Source organism: Archocentrus centrarchus, chromosome 19 (assembly GCF_007364275.1).
Source record: "Archocentrus centrarchus isolate MPI-CPG fArcCen1 chromosome 19, fArcCen1, whole genome shotgun sequence".
NCBI lineage: Eukaryota > Metazoa > Chordata > Actinopteri > Cichliformes > Cichlidae > Archocentrus > Archocentrus centrarchus.
This window is the reverse complement of record NC_044364.1, coordinates 1,718,607-1,736,131: the sequence shown is the minus strand read 5'-3', so window position 1 is coordinate 1,736,131 and position 17,525 is coordinate 1,718,607. Positions and strand designations below refer to the sequence as shown.

At 42.0% G+C, this 17,525-nt stretch overlaps 1 protein-coding gene across 1 annotated transcript in view; it reads left to right on the top strand.

The window, feature by feature from the left end:
- The window catches only part of LOC115797799 (myosin-16), a 53,318-nt gene that overhangs the window by 11,097 nt on the left and 24,696 nt on the right, over window positions 1–17,525 (top strand). Inside the window, exons 2-6 of the mRNA XM_030754305.1 lie at window positions 10,006–10,233; window positions 11,539–11,643; window positions 13,464–13,550; window positions 14,453–14,598; window positions 16,926–17,016. Coding sequence (XP_030610165.1) covers window positions 10,006–10,233; window positions 11,539–11,643; window positions 13,464–13,550; window positions 14,453–14,598; window positions 16,926–17,016 — 657 coding nt within the window. The remainder of the gene's footprint in view (window positions 1–10,005; window positions 10,234–11,538; window positions 11,644–13,463; window positions 13,551–14,452; window positions 14,599–16,925; window positions 17,017–17,525) is intronic.

Genomic DNA, 17,525 nt, shown 5'->3' with positions numbered 1-17,525 from the left:
ATCTTGGAGACCTCCTGATTTGACTGCAGTGAGAAATATGACCTCTTGTCAGAGTTATTTAATGCCAAGGAAGACTTCCAGTTTTCCAAGGGAGTTTTGTCCCAGAATTCATTACCCCCATTGTTTGTTGAAGCTGGAGGAACACACATCTGTTATTTGGGGTATGATAAATTCCTCCTTGTTAATAAACCTTAATGCAAATCTGCCCTGTTCTGACAGACTGACATTCTGTTGGCTTACTGTTATGCATAAAGAGTCATTTATTTCTATCAGACTACCAACTCAACAAAAAAGATGAACATTTTCCATTTCGTTGCTTTGGGTTTCTAATATTATACTAACTTTTCTTTTTACTGAACAGCTGGTGTTGTGGACAGACAGGTGACAAATGAAAAGGAACAACTTTTTGACCCCTACGGAAAAGGGAGCCAGCGTCTTTGTTATGCTGTGGTGGTTTTTTTGTGCTATTTTTCTACTATCACTTACTATTAGTAAGTGGGAGTGAAGCCAATAGATGAGCTGCTGTTCCTCTTGTCAGAACACTTGTCAGTAAAAGTAGCCCTAACTCCAGTATACAGATGAATGAGTTATAGAAAAGGTTAAACACTGTACATTTGTTATGAAGGGGGAAACGACAGTATACATAAAGTTTTAACATGGACGTACACAGTATTGCCTAAAGTATTCACTCACTCATCCAAATGAAACCAAGCACATAGGCATGCAGACTGCTTCTACAAACATTAGTGAAAGAATGGGTCGCTCTCAGGAGCCCAGTGAATTCCAGCGTGGTACTGTGATAGGATGATACCTGTGCAACAAGTCCAGCCATGCACTGGTAGGCCATGTAAAATCACAGAGTGGGGTCAGTGGATGCTGAGGGTCATAGTGCACAGAGGTCACCAACTTTCTGCAGAGTCAATCACTACAGACCTCCAACCTTCAAGTGACCTTCAGATCAGCTCAAGAACAGTGTGTAGAGAGCTTCATGAATGGGTTTCCATGGCAGCTGCATCCAAGCCTTACATCACCAAGCTCAATGCAAAGCGTCGATGCAGTGGTGTAAAGTGTTGATGCAGTGGTGTAAAGCACGCCGCCACTGGACTCTAGAGCAGTGGAGACGTGTTCTCTGGAGGGATGAATCACACTTCTCCATCTGACAATCTGAGGGAGGAGTCTGGGTTTGGTGGTTGCCAGAGGAACGGTACCTGTCTGATTGCATTGTGCCAAGTGTAAAGTTTGGTGGAGGGGGGGTTATGGTGTGGGGGTGTTTTTCAGGAGTTGGGCTCGGCCCCTTAGTTCCAGTGAAAGGAACTCTTAATGCTTCAGCATACCAAGACATTTGGGACAATTTGATGCTCCCAACTCTGTGGAACAGTTTGGGGATGGCCCCTTCCTGTTCCAACATGACTGCACACCAGTGCACAAAGCAGCTCCATAAAGACATGGATGAGCCAGTTTGGTGTGGAAGAACTTGACTGGCCTGCACAGAGTCCTGACCTCAGCCTGATAGAACACCTTTGGGATGGATTAGAGCGGAGACTGCGAGCCAGGCCTTCTCTCCAACATCAGTGTCTGACCTCACAGATGTGCTTCTGGAAGAATGGTCAGAAATTCCCATAAACACTCCTAAACCTGTGGAAAGACTTCCCAGAAGAGTTGAAGCTGTTATAGCTGCAAAGGGTGGGCCCACATCATATTAAACCCTCTGGATTAAGATGTTACTCAGGTTCATGTGTGTGAAGGCAGACGAGTGAATACTCTTGGCGGTGGAGCGTGTATGGCGACTGACTGACTAAAATCAGGTGGCCACTTGTGCTGCAGTTTTTTTGAACTTCTGCCTTGGGTTTATTTTTTTCAGCCAGAAGTTGCCACAGGACAAGTACTAGGATATTAATATTAATATCTAGCATATTAATATGATTCCTATTCCAGAGATTTTGAATGCCAATACATAATTTAACAGCAGTCCTTTCAAAAAGTGAAATATTTTAAACCAAATTAGTCAGTAAATTTTCTATTCCTGTTAATGTGGCTACAAAAAAGATGCAGTGCAAAACCAGAAAAGCACAGATAGTAAACCTAAATGAGGAACTTGAGGACTGCCACTGCAAGATAAAGAGTGAAAAAGAGGTTTCCTTTCTTCTAACTTTGGTACAAATAGATATAAAAAGAGAAAACTCTACTGTTTACTTCTCAACTACTGCTAATGGGAAATAAATGTGTGTTCCTGCAGAGCTATCCAGATGCCCCAGTTCTGCATGTGGAAAAACTTTCAGCCTGGACAGATTTTAGAGTTTCTGGGGCCCGAGGCAAACTGTGGGACAAAAGACTGGCAGGGAGAGATTAATGAGCAGTGTAAAGGAGAGGAGAGATGAGGGTGAAGAGAAGCTAGGGAATACAAGATTGACTTGATGTTCAAGGGCAAGGGGGAGGGAGCAAATGAATGGAAGAACAAATTGGTGAGGAGTGATAAATTTTGACAGGAGCTGGAACTTTAGCCTGAGAAATAATGGTAGAGATGGATTACTTGGGTAGTTGGAAGATATTTCAAGTTTTTTTTGTTTCTAGGTTTTTATAGTTTCTCCTTTACTCTGCTCCAGACACATTTACCTTGCATGCAAAAGATGCCTGCTTTGAGTCTGGGAGAAGACACAAACCCAGCCTCAGGGAGTCACAAGGTAGTGTGCTATTAGATCCCGAGCCCAGATAAATGGGAGGCTTGCATCAGGAAGGGCATCTGACATCAAATCTGTGCCAAACATGCAAATCTATCTGTGGATCTGTGTGCAGTGACCCCTTTGGGGAAAAAAATGGCACAGCAAAAAGTACCTGACACAAGAACGGCAGACAATGTTGGGACAACACTGTGGAGATATTTTGTGTAGTTGCCCTTTCTTACATGAAGACAGAGCAGGAGCTAGTCAGACCTGCTAATGACCAGAAATACTCCATCTGGTTTAAGCAAAAGTATTGCCTGAGTTGAGCATTAAGGTGGCAGGACACTTGCAAACCCTTTACTCAGTGTGACTTAGACAATTACACAAACATTTCTCACATGGGTTCAACTGGAAGTTAGACTGATTTTATAAAAAGGTAGCTGAAAGGAAAAGCTCGCTGCTACGTGGCACGAGGGAAAGTAGCTTTATTTAAAGCTTTCCTGGTGAGCTGAATAATGGTCTGTTAGCTTTGAGCCCAACCATGTGAAGTTATTAGTAACTGCGTATCATGACTGACAGTTTATTGCGAGTGGACATTCCAGGCCCAGGTTGCTTCTGGGATTCTTCCAGGTATTCCACCTTCTCCTCCCATCCAAAAAAATAAATAAAAAAATAACAGATTAGTTAGGGATTATAAATTGACCATACATGTGGATGTGATAGGAGTGTGTCGTCTGTCCCTGAGTTATCCCTGCACTGGACTGGAAACCTGTCTAGCTTGTACCCTGTCATTCACCCTATGTTAGCTGGGATGGACTCCAGCCTCAATTTCACCCGAAGTTAGTTTAACAGTCATAAAAATGGATGGTTGTTTCCCACTGATAATCCTTAAAGATGTTATGTAATGGGATTTCAATCCTACAAATAGCCACAGCCCCGTCCTCTTTGAAGCTAACTTCAGAGGGTGACTGTCTCCTGAATCCAAGCTGGGAGCTGGTTCCACAGAAGAGGGGCCTGAAAGCTGAAGGCTCTGCCTCCCATTCTACTCTGAAGTATCCTAGGAACCACAAGTAAGCCAGCAGTCTGAGAGCAAAGTGCTCTGTTGGGGTGATATGGGACTATGAGGTCTTTGAGATAAGATGGGGCCTGATTATTCAAGACCTTGTAGGTGAGGAGAAGAATTTTAAATTCTATTCTAGATTTAACAGAGAGCCAATGAAGAGAAGCCAATATGGGAGAAATCTGCTCTCTCTTTCTAGTCCCTGTCAGTACTCTAGCTGCAGCATTTTGGATCAGCTGAAGGCTTTTCAGGGAGCTTTTAGGACAGCCTGATAATAATGAATTACAATAGTCCAGCCTAGAAGTAATAAATGCATGAATGAGCTTTTCAGCATCACTCTGAGAAAGGATATTTCTAATTTTAGAAATATTGTGCAAATTTTCATAAATTTGAGACATTTCTTCTGCCCTCTTCATGACCTACCTAAAACATATATAGCATGCTAATTTGCATGCTAATTTGCAAGTAAAAGATCACGATCATTGTAAAGAAACCTGCTTAATGTGAGCACATTGACATTCCTGTAATCAAATGTTGAATCAAATTCGGTCAAAGCACCACTTCATAGCAGTGTGAGCATTTCTTAGACTCCACGTTAGATCTCTTAGGCAAAAACATCTGCCATATGAACCCACAACCTCCTGTTCCCTCTGGTCTTGTCACTCATCTCACCTTGATGATGGTAAATGGCAGCCGGCAATTAAATACCAGGCTTCCGACCTTGTGGAGGCAATATTTCGAGCATGAAATACTGCCTGAGAAATATACAACTATGGCTGCATTTGGCACAGGGAAAACCAACACAGCCAAAGACATGTAACCAGGGGGCTTTCCTGTTAGGCTTTCATCTAGTATCTTGTCCTTACATTACCTTATAACTCTGTAATCACAATCAACTGTAATTTAGATCTCTGGATGAAGGGCTGAAGGAGTAAGACTGTAGTGTAAACAGGAAATTTGCTGTTCTTCATAGTGTGACTTCATAGAGTTGGCATAATGAATATCTGATATGGTTTTGAATGGTCTCAGTCTCTGGTAGACTGCTTGTCAGATATGTGTGTTGGTGTTGGACATGAGTGGTGCCTGGAGGGGCAGGCTGGGCGAGCTCAGAGTCTCAGGCTTCTCCGGCTGAAGTGGGAGTAACATGAACAGAACTCTCTGTGCTGCCACCCCGACCACACTGTCAAAATAAAACGGCATGAATTCTCAGAAAGCCTGTGCTTGTCTTGCTTTTTTTTTGTTGTTGTTGTCTTTGTTCTTTTTTTGTGGTTGGGTATCTTCCACGATGTCATTGGATCATCCTGTCTCACGTGACTCTGTCCACTGTTGGACAGTTTTAAATTCAGTGTTATTCTAACTAAGTTAGAAAGGTCATGTGTGATTTTTAGCTCCACACTCTGTGGTTCAGAGGGGAGGAATTCATGTACAGTGCATCATTTGGTTTCTCTCATACTTCCATCTGTTCTGATGTTCACTTGAATGAGGATCGCAGTTGTTACCACAAACGGTCTGCAGTTCCTGTTAAGGTGAATAACTGTCATCAGTCCCCAGACCTGCACAGCGTGGACACGCTCACATGAAAAAGTACATCTCGATGGTATCCACTGAGACACTGTACAGTGCAGACATCTGTAGGCCCATTCATTTGAACTGGAGGACATTTCTCTGCAAACAATGCCTAAAAGTTTTGTTAATGTTCTCAGATATATTGCAGATGCTTTCTAATTATTATTGATTACAGTCTGTACTGTTTGTTAGGCTGTTCCCAGTTCTCACAAATTGCCTTTTAAGGTCATGAAGGGAGGTCAAAGAAGCAGCCTGGAAAAAAAAATCATGGGTTTCCAGGGGTTTCCAGGCTCCAAAAAAAGTAGGTGTGAAGATTATTGAATGTAATCCCTCTGCTTTATTGTCTAAATCACAATCCCATGTTGTCTTCCTTATTAATGTTAGCTCAAGTAAGGAAATGCTTAGTTTAGTCTTTGTGGCTCATACTTACTTCATTCAAAAAACCCTCTGAACACTTGAATCTAAAGAACAATACGCCTCCTTGTTCTTGCTAAGATGAATGCTGTGGCATTGTGGGGGACCATGTGGGCGTGGGCACACAAGACATTTATGTCAATTATAACTGAGAGGAGAAAAGGCGTTCTGACTTTGGATTACTGCCCTTGTTTTTCTATTCTCTGCTTGGGCTTTGAAGGCACAGCTGAGGGCTGATTTTCTGTGGTAGTGAGGCAAAACCTTGCAGGCTTTTCTTTGGACCTGACATCCTACACCAGTCACCATCCCTGTGGGACACCTTTGGATCGCCATCCCAGAAACTATGGAGAGCCACCTGTTTCTGGAGGACTACAGTGGGGTGGTCTTTGTGGTGAAACAGCCTTCAGAGTGGACTGAACAGTAGCTACTTTCAGTGGGTTTGTAGTACAGTGGAATGTTTGGATTCCAGCAGCTTATACCAGCACACCCAGATGAATGGTTGGTTGAGCGGGAGTGAAAGAGCGAGGAAAAAAAAAAAACAAAGGAGAAAGACAGTGCTGATAGATTAAGGAAGGAAAAGAAAGGTGAGCAGAGCTGCAAGTGTGTGAGGGAGGAGATCTGCAGCCTGAGTATAGACTAGAGTACCTCTAGCGAGGGAATTACTACTGTCACTCCTGTTCAAACCCACCTGGAGCAGCCAGAACAGCTGTGCACCCAGTCAAAGGAAGGGAAGAAGACTCAGGTACGCCTAGCAGTGGCACGGAAAGACTGTCGGGCAAGTTTCTGCATTGCTAAAGGAAGTACCACCAAGATGATGTCTGGGAGACAAAGTCAGTGTTGCTCCTCCCTCTTTGATGACTCTGAGGAAGCCAATGGGAATCATGCAGATAATGGACCGGAACCAGAACCTGAGGAACTGGATTGGGATGGCTATAGCACCACACTGGAGCACAGATTAGCCGCTGTGGGTAAATCATCCAGTATGTATGTCTGATTATGGAGTAGATATTGTCCTTGGAGAGTTATTGTTAAAAAGCAGAAGTCCCTTTCAAAAGATGTGTTTTCACATGTGTTACTCTGTAACTATGGTTATGTTCCATACAAGTGCCCCAGTAAAGCTGTGGCAATGTGACAGCACCACAAACTAAGGCAGGCAAATGGTAAAAGGCCATTTACCTGCCTTTATACTCATTTTATGGTGTAAACCTTTGTGTCACAATAGTGACACAGTGAAGAATTTGCATTGAAATATAAATAACAGGTTAAAAAAATAGCAGTGAGATATGTTACTGTGGCTACTGAGAGTGTATACCAAGTGGTGGAAGAGGTAAGAGAAGGTAGCATTTTTAAAAAATGTTTTACCTTTATTAAATAATACAGTAAAGACAGAGAGGAAAAGAATGAGGGACGACAGGAAACCGATCCCTGGCTGCTATATTCAGCTTTGTGGCATATGACTGCCTACACAACTTAGGAGATAAGCTAATATCTGAAAATTAATACTCTTTAATACTCAGCTGTAACTGTGGTGCCTGGGAGGCCCAGGAATTGTAATTATTTGAATTCTATGGCTAAATATTGGACAAATGTGTTTATCTAAATTACTAATAGTCATTGATAAATAATTGTAAATAATAGTATTCACTATAGGCAGCAAGTTTTAAATAGCTGAAATAAAGTTTAGAAATAGGAAATGGTTAAAATGGTTACACCCAGGTGTAATGGATACATGGCTCTGCCTGCAGATGGTAGCAGCCTGAGTTTAAACTTTACTAAACTATCATGAACTTGATGACTCGTGAAATTAATTAAAAATGTATTAATCAGTTAAAAATCGGATCAAAATAACACATTAACAGATCACCAAGGGATACATCTGAAGAAAAGAAAATCCGACATATCTATATAGATATCTTGTTACAGTATTCGATATACAGTAGTGTTAGATAGATGTTTGTACAGTGCCAGTACTTTTGCATTGGTTATAGCTTATATTAACCTAATTTTAATAAGGAAGGCCATTGAGCATAAGCTCTCTTTTACAATTACATCCTAATAACAGTCCAAATAAATACAATGAAATCACACTCGTGATCCATGAACTTCAGGGATAAAGCCAATTTAAAGAAGACACATGCAGTCATATTACTTGGTTTCTGTCAGGAGGACTTTAAACTGATTCAAAGAGAAAGCTTATTAATCTTACAAGCTTCTGCAGGTTGTTCCACCTGTGTGGATCTGAGTATTAATAAGCCAGTTTTCAAGTTCCAGCACTAACATTAATTTTAAGGACCAAGTAATTTGGGGACCTGGTTCAGTGCATAATTAATCTGAGGCTTAACAGGAAGTTTGCTACACAACTTTCTCTAGTATAAAATACCATGTGTTATGAAACTGGAGGACAGAATGATGGTGCAGGACAATGCAGCCTGTATCAGTTACAAAAGAAAAGGTTGACAGGCTTTCTGCAGTTCTGTGTAATGCATATCTCACTTCTATAGAAAAATGCTGGTTTATGTGTATGAGCATGTGCAAAGTTTTGTGCACATGCCCTTTGTGTGTTAAATGGGCTTGTATTCCATTGATACCTGGTAATACCTGTTTGGTAGTGATGAGGTAAAAGTGTTAAAGGTGCAAACAGCTGTGCACAGAGACTCGTGGAGAGGTTTAAAAACACAGAAACTCCTCTAACCAAGTACTTTTATGGAAATAAATGCAGATGGAAATGTGGTTGCCTGATCATTTCACAGATGCCCAGATATTTGGGTATGCTACTTGCTCGTTCCAAATGCCTTGCCCATGATGACTGGCCTATAAGTAACTGTAACCAAAGCATAGCTCTCACAATATGGTCCTTTCACTCCTGTTATAGCAGCTGATTCAGTGATCTGCTGTTTGGCAGAACTTGCTTATCTGGTTGGTGCTGCACGTCACCGCGTCGCTTCTTAGCTGTACTATATTAAGACGAGTGCAAACTAACAGAGAGAAGGTTCCTTGTGACTTGAAAGAGGATAAATTTCATCTTGTGCCATTTCCTGCGGTAAGATTGCCTTTGCATGAACCAGTTATCTTGAGGTTTGCTTCACCTTCTTTTATTCATCCAATCACTTTATATCACACACGTCTCCTTTTACTAATGGTGTCAGATTTTTCTTACCTCGTCTTTCCCTTCTTTTAACTCGTTAATCTGCTCACTGAAGTGACGCTATTTATTTAGGAGTTTGATTAAACTGTTATGTTGTTGCATGAATTAACTTAGATCATTTACGCACACACTAATATTACCAAAGGTATTCACTCATCTGCCTTCACACACATGAACCTGAGTAACATCCATTCTTAATCCAGAGGGTTTAATATGATGTGGGCCCACCCTCTGCAGCTATAACAGCTTCAACTCTTCTGGGAAGTCTTTCCACAGGTTTAGGAGTGTTTATGGGAATTTCTGACCATTCTTCCAGAAGCACATCTGTGAGGTCAGACACTGATGTTGGAGAGAAGGCCTGGCTCACAGTCTCTGCTCTAATCCATCCCAAAGGTGTTCTATCAGGCTGAGGTCAGGACTCTGTGCAGGCCAGTCAAGTTCTTCCACACCAAACTGGCTCATCCATGTCTTTATGGAGCTGCTTTGTGCACTGGTGTGCAGTCATGTTGGAACAGGAAGAGGCCATCCCCAAACTGTTCCACAGAGTTGGAGCATCAAATTGTCCCAAATGTCTTCGTATGCTGAAGCATTAAGAGTTCCTTTCATTGAGCTTGGTGATGTAAGGTTTGGATGCAGCTGCCATGGAAACCCATCCATGAAGCTCTCACTGTTCTTGAGCTGATCTGAAGGCCACGTGAAGGTTGGAGGTCTGTAGTGACTGACTCTGCAGAAAGTTGGTGACCTCTGTGCACCATGACCCGACTGGACTTGTTGCACAGGTATCATCCTATCACGGTACCATGCTGGAACTCACTGAGCTCCTGAGAGCGACCCATTCTTTCACTGATGATTGTAGAAGCAGTCTGCATGCCGAGGTGCTGGTTTATACACCTGTGGTCACGAAAGTGACTGGAACACCTGAATTCAGTGATTTGGATGGCTGAGTGAATACATTCAGTAATATAGTGTAACTAGACTCAGAAGTTGGTAAACAAGGTCCAAGGACTGTGCAAAAAAAACAAAACAGTGAAACAGGACAATCAAAATGATTCATAATATGTCTGGCACAAAATTAAATCCAATGTAAAATCTGCATAATACACATAATAGATGAATAGATGCATTCAATAATTCAGTCTCATCTAACTCTTGAACCCCAGGAGCAGGAGAGTGTTCAGGCATCTGAGCACCGCTGTGCCCAACTGGAGAAGGCCCGGCGTGAGCTGGAGCGGCAGCTGTCAGGCCTCTCAGACCGTCTGGAGGAGGAGGAGGTCTGCGCGGCGCAGCTGGCCCTTCACAGAGACAGGCTGGAGGCCGAGTGCAGCAGCCTCAGACGAGACCTGGAAGAACTGGAGAGCGCTCTGACTGTGTCTGAGGAGGATAAACAGGTGGGGCACTTTGGATCTTCATCATATGAAGAAGAGGACAGCATAGGCAGATAGTTATGCCCATAATCCATAACAGGCAAGAGTCATGCACAGGTAGTTGGTCAGTGAAAGCAACATATTCCTTACAAAAATTTTGTAAGTGGAAGGTGACTAAAGACAGGTAAGATCATCATAAGGGAGCAAAAATGAACAAAGAGGAAATAAAACTGACAGGAATACACACAATCACTGATTCCAAAATAAAACAGGATATAACTAAAAAATAAAGAATAACAAACCATGACATGATTACAGTCCCAAAAAGTACCTTTTCAAAAGTGTTTAAATATGAATTAATTTGTCTTAAATTAACATGATGCAGATTGTTTTTGATGAAACTTCTGCAGTCTGAAGCATGGAAACACAAATACAACACTGATCATACTGAATCATATTATATAGACTGCCACAGGCTTACATATTTCTGTCCAGGTCACAGTTAAAACGTCCGCCCGCTCAGCCCTGTTTGTACTAATTTAGTTGACAAATTTTTTTCACACTTTGCTTGAAGCACCATCTCCTCCGTGCAGACACCTCCATTACAGCCCCCACCAAACCCCTTTATCTATTTCACTGAGGTGTATTAAAGGATTAGGATGCTATCTTTGTTCAGGAATGCCACAAGAATGTGCTGCACTCACAACACCGTGTGTGACAGTGAAACGAGTTCTCAGTGTAGCAAAGTAGTGTCGAGTTAGATATCATTTTGATCAGGTCCATGATGGTAAGAGCTGTTTATGGGATGGTTTTCTTTGCTTTTTGGTAAAGATACTGTAAGAGAGAAATGTGAGGGGGCTCAGTGACGCCGTAGAGAACGGAACAAGACCAGACTGGTTTGATAGCACAAAGCTTTGAAAACAGAAATGATGCGACCACCTCTGATGTCATAATAATCTTTTAGCTGGACATGATCTGAGTAAAAAGATTTGACTCACCTGTCCGCTATGAAATTCATTGTAAAACATATTTGTGTCCACATATTTCAGTCATGAAAGCAGATAATTGTTTTATAGTGTGGCTGTAGAGTCAGAGCCTGCAGACTCAAACTGCTGCATTCACGTGCGATCATGACTGCAAGCCCGAGCAAACAGCAGTAACCACAGAGAGAGAGGCTTTAGCAGCGTTAGATAAGAACTAAGTCCAAGTATGTGCAGAGGAATCTTGCTTGGCTTTGCAATTTTTTGAATGAACAACATATTGTCTGATACATGAAGTCCCAGATGTTAAAAATGCTTATTAAGTTGTGGCTTGTCTCTGTCTTTATAGTTATCGCACAGTGAGGTAAGGAGGCTGTCAGAGCAGCTTTTTCAGAAGGACGAGGTGGTGCAGAAGCTGCAGAAGGAGAAAGAACACCTGGTGGAGCTCAGCCAGGTATGCTGTTAGGTGTACAATATTGATGTGCAGTGCTGCACTTACATAAAAAAATCTAAAGTTTGACTCAAGGGGAACCAAAATATCCTGACTAGTTTCTATTATTAGTCAAGCTCCGTAAAAATTGAATCCTACGGCTTTCTGCTTCATCCCTCGGTTTGCTTCTGCAAATTTTATAATCTTGTATTTCTGCTCTTAAGAGCAAGTTTGTAGCTTACGCTTGACTCCTGCTTGCCACGATTGTCTCCGGTGAAATGAACTGTTTTGCATAGTGCAGCCAATCCAGACATCACGTGACTGCATAGACACTAAAGCGATCTCCAGGTGTTAGTGTGTGAACGAGCCGAGGCATGGAGTTAGCGTAGATCGTAGATATTGGAAGTGGGCAGACGGGAGCTGAGGACGGCTTTAGTGCTAAACTCATCTGACATATGCGATCACATTTAATTGGAAACGTATTCCAATGGGACCAGATTTTTCATCCGAGGTAGGCAAAAATCCGACTTTTACGATCCGATTTAGGAGATGATTTTTACTGGAATTAACTGGAAAAATCAGGACACGCAGAAGCCACCCCACTAGAGCGAAAATCCAATTAGTGCGACTCCGACTTAGGCAATGCCTGCTGTAGTTTCTTTAACATTTTCAAAGCCGTGCCAGCGTATTTGACAGATCAAATTCACTAGTTCACTAGCGTCCAGTGTTCTGGAACAAGCAGAAGTGAAGCCTAGCCAATAGCAAACCGCTGCAGTTACCTGTGTTAAACCACGCCCCAGATTTAAGCCTTAACAAAATGCAAACAGATGAATTAAATTCATCACCTATGCAGCTTTTATAAAGAGGGTAATAATTAATGGAGACTAAAAACATTTTTTGTACCAGCCTGTGAGCATGTTGTGTTTATGGAGCCTATGGGGATGACTCAGTTTTGGAGCCAGTGTTGTGGCCATTACAGGAACTGCAGCTTTTGGCACTTTAATCTTAGCTTCATTGTTCAGCCTCCTGCCACGCTGAGCTCCTATCATTTCTATCTTTATTCACAGTTTACGGTTACAACAGCCCCATAAACTTTGACATGAACAGATTATCTTTTGCAGTTCAAGCGAATTTTCTGACTAAAATATGTATGTTTGCTTTTTTGCAGAAAAACATTTAAATCGTAAGTTTAAATGTAGCTGTCTCAGAAGCATACAGAGATACACCACTTGGTGTTTGACTCAGAATAAATCATACGTTTAGGAAAATGGAACCACATGGCCTGTGGACCTGCCAAAAATGGCACTTATGATAAATGTGCTCTGCACCAGACACAGACACTCTACTTACAAAGAGAGAGATCTAAAGAAGTCATAACCCTCAACAACCCCATCGTACTCTATGGCAGCCATAAGAGGCCCTGATTGATAATTCCTCCCAGATGCTTCAACCAGCAGTAGCAGTCATTGTTTAATCTGTGTGGACAAACTTAGCATTAGGCCTCATTACGTTCCTACTGTTAGTTGAACATGTCTCAGATTATGGATTTAGTCTGGAATACAAGGAGAAGCCTGTGGGAAATACTATAACACAAAGACTGCTCTTTCAGTTTAGTCTTCCTGTTTGATGCTCTGCTGCGTTTGCTCCACGTTGATGGAACGACAGATATAAAAATCTCTCATCTATAAGATCAGACTGGAGATGATTTCTGACATTTTCCTGGTAAAGCAAATAAACAAACTGTATTTTTCCAAAGTACCAATATGGCAGACAGATGAGTGTGAGATCAGACGTTTGGGGACATGTGCAGTCCAGGCTCAGATATCTTGTATCACCCCCAACAGCAGGCCATCGAGGACCTGCAGAGTGAAGAGGAGAAAGTCAACCTGCTGACCAAAGAGAAAACCAAGCTGCAGATGCACGCTGAAGATGTATGTACACATTCTCCAAATTTACCGTATAGTTCATCCCATACACACCACACAGCCGGTGTTCTGTCCGGTTCATCCTACATCCGCCCGTCTGGCTTTAATTGTAGACTAGGCTGCTCCCCCATCATTTCAAACGGCCCATCTACTTAATTTCTTTGAATCTTTTGGATCATTATCTACTGCAGGATGAAGCCCTGACCAACCACTTCCTTCGTAACCAGCTCTTTTAAATTCTCAACAGCTAGTCACTAATTTTGTGTTCCTGTCATTTGGTGCTGGATGGAAAGTTATACACTCACCAGCCAGTTTGTCAGGTACACCTCTGAGTACTGATTGAATCTCCTTTTCTGACAGTTTGATTCACCTGCAGCAAAAATGCTGTAGTTTTACTCTGTTCTATAATATATAAGCAACTGATTAAACTATTTTAAAATTATATGGGATTAACTATACTAGAGATTAACTTGAGACTCCATCATAACTTATTTTAAATATAAGGTCAGTAGCATTACACTGGTCTAATATTTGCATCCAACAGAAATACACATGTTGTACACATTAAAAGTAATATTAAGCTTATGAACCAACTATTCGACAGTAAAATGAGGAATGGAAACTCACGGTTATTTAACTTAATTGTAACCCTGTTAGCCAATGCAGCTTGGCAGAAGTGGAGAAACACTGAAACATGTAATTTCACACATAAAAATGGTCAAATGTAATAAATGATGATTGTGAAAGATATTAATAAGTGGCACAAAGTATTTCAATATTTGCAATTACAGTCAAAAAATATTGGTGCCAGTTTTAGCCTTGAAAGCACTTTCTGTTGAACCCTATTAGAAAGTATGGTTTGCACAAAAGGACTGCATTTCTTATCCTGTAACTTTGCTCATGCTCAGTTGGAGTACCAGCTGGAACAGGAGCGCCATCAGCGTGCTGAGCTGGAGAAGAGCAGGAGGAGGCTGGAGGGTGACAGCAGATCTTCTCAGGACAGTCTGGGAGAAATGGAGAAGATGAGGAGTGGACTGGAAGACCTCATTAAAAGGTCAGTCAAAGGTGCACTGCGTATGTGTATTCAAAACTTTTATAGTAAGTGGGGGGGGGGGGGAAATCAGTCTTTTTATAGGCCTGTGTAACAAAATGGGGCAACGTAAGAGCAGAGTCATTGAGCCAAAGTGTTGTTTGTGCCTGGCAGCAAAAATCTGAGACTACAGTTACATTCTAAATGCTAGCAACATTGCAACATTATCAGTGGATTGGTTGGTTATTCCAAACTCTTAAACCCATCAGGAATATCCTAACTGGAATGAGGACCATGAAATTCTGTTCAGACTTTCAGAGTTTCCAGAGAATAAATCCAGGTGGCTGTGGCTCAGGAGGTAGAGCAGGTCACCTACTAATCGGAAGGTTGGTGGTTCAATCCCTGGCTGCTCCAGTCTGCATGCCAAAGTATGCTTGGGCAAGATACTGAAGCCCAAGTTGCTCTCCAATGCAGCTGTCGTAGTATGAATGTGTGTGAATGTTAGATAGAAAGCACTCAGCCATAGAAAGAAGCACTTGTGTGAATGGGTGTGTGAGGCATGCTGTACAAAGTGCTTTGAGTGCTCAGAGTTGAGTAGAAAAGCGCTCTATAAGAACCAGTCCGTTTACCATTTGATGATCTTCTGACGTTTCCTCTGGTGCAACCTTGAGGTTGACATCACGCTGCTAATTACTGAGCAGACTGCCATCAATGTTTGTGCAGACTCTCATCCCAGAAGATAAATCCTCTTGCTTTATTGCTGATGTTACCAGCAGGTCAAAAGTTTGGCTTATAAAGTAAAATGGCTACAAATAATTGTTGATTTATGGCAAATGGTCATCCCCATCATTCTCAGCAGTACATCTGGTTATTGCTAATTAGCAAAGGTTAGCATGCTAGTGTTGTTCTATTATGTTTTTGCTTACTGTCAGTGTCCAGAATCAGAACTGCATCTGCTAAAAAAGCCTCTGTTCATCCACACTCAGGTTTCTGCTGACAGTCCGTTCAGCACAAGGCATCCATAGTGTTAGCAGTGCTAGCATTTTATCTTAAAGCACCGCCTATTAAAGTCAGTATCATAGTCACAGATGATTTTTTCTGTCTATAATGTTAAATCAGCCAAAAAGTGGCCAAAGAAAGGTCATAACTACAGTCATAAAAAAGTTGCATATTAAATGTAATCTTTTGAGAAAGTATTTTTGCCAGCTGTCATGTTTGATGGTAAATCTGTCTCCACAACATTTATATCATCTTATGTGAGGCAGAAACACATGGTGACCCCCCCCACCCCCCCCCCCCCTTAGACCATATGCAAGTGACAACAGGTCTTATCTACAGCCGTCTATCTTCAGAAGATCTCTCACTCTGATGTGCTTCTCATATCCTGAGGCAGCGGAGCTCGGACTGTCAGACTGCTCTGTACCTGCTCCGCAGTCCTGTTACATCCCCTTTAAAGTGTGCGTGCCCCCAGGGGTTCACTAAGATCCCAGCATGTTGTTATCTGCCCTCAGTGACATGAAAACAAATGGAATCATTAACTGTACTCTACCCTGCAGCAACAATCTACTGAAGGCGAAAGCCTGCTGTCAGGAAACTAAAGTACAGTACGCGCCTACGATATTGTCTCTGTAACAAAGTTAAAACTTGTTCTCTTTGGCACTAATATCTGCGTGACCTTCTTCAACATTAACAGTGACTGACTCACCTTGTTGCTAAGATACTAGGGTTTTTTAAGCAGTACTCATTGTGAGAGTTATTAAATCTGCCATTCAATTTAACATAGCCTTCAGTCCAGTGAAGCTTCACTGGCATGACACACAGTAAAACATGACTCGTTTTATGGTTGGCCTCTTTCAGACATGCACCTCACGAAAGTGATCAGATGGAGGAACCTTTTCAATACTGACTGACAGAAAGCCCTTTGTTTTTGCTGTTGGCGACAGCCCAGCCTTTAACGCACCATTTTTCATGCAGCGTGGCACGCTTTACATAACATCTCTGTGATGGTCTCCTTTAAATGATCGTTGAGAGAACCATGGCGGCTCGGATAGGCTTCTTCCTTGGTTACTCATTTTTGACTGGCAGCAAACTCTGAATGGAGTCTTGACTTTTTCAGTTCTCTGTATCTCTTACAGTAAAGATGGTTGTAGTCAGTGGTGGTTAAAGTGGGATTTGCCACTTGTTTGGCAGTTTTTGCCTGAAAGTGCTGGAGTGCTGTTCCCAATCACTCCAGCCCAGCTTAATTTGTTGTTCTAGCTTAAATTTCGAGCATTTGCATTCATAAGCTGGCTAGATCTGTTTATTCCAGTGGTTGAATTCATTTTAATTTCATATTCTCTGTCTCTTGAAAGGAAGGAGCTGGAGATCAGCAATACCAGCTCCAAACTTGAAGAAGAGGAGGCCCTCAACTTTGGATTGCAGAGGAAGACAAATGAGCTACAGGTAAGTTCTGCGGTTTGATGTGCTGGAAAAGCCAGTGTGGCCTTTTTTAATACAGAGCAGTCTACAAAGACTGAGGTACATTTGAGAGCTGCACTAAGTGTTAATTAGCAGGTGTCAGTTAGTAGTGTTGGACTTCAGTTTGCCACTCTGCTACTGCTAATGCAAAGTATGCACTTCGCATTACTTGAATATGAACTGCATGATATTTAGGGGTGGCTGTGGCTCTGGAGGTAAAGCAGGCCATCTACTAATCAGAAGGTTGGAGATAATTCTGTATGCCAAAGTGTCCGTGGGCCCTGAGTGTGACTGCGTGTGTGAATGTTAGCAAGCACTTGTATGTAGAAAGTTCTTGAATGAAAGAATGAATGAATGAGTGTGTGTGAATGAGACATGCTGTTTAAAGTGCTTTGAGTGCTCATGTAGAGTAGAAAAGCACTATATAAGAACCAGTCAGTCTGCATGATGACTGAAATCATGTGCAGACTGTACTGTGCCCAGGTGATCTGTGG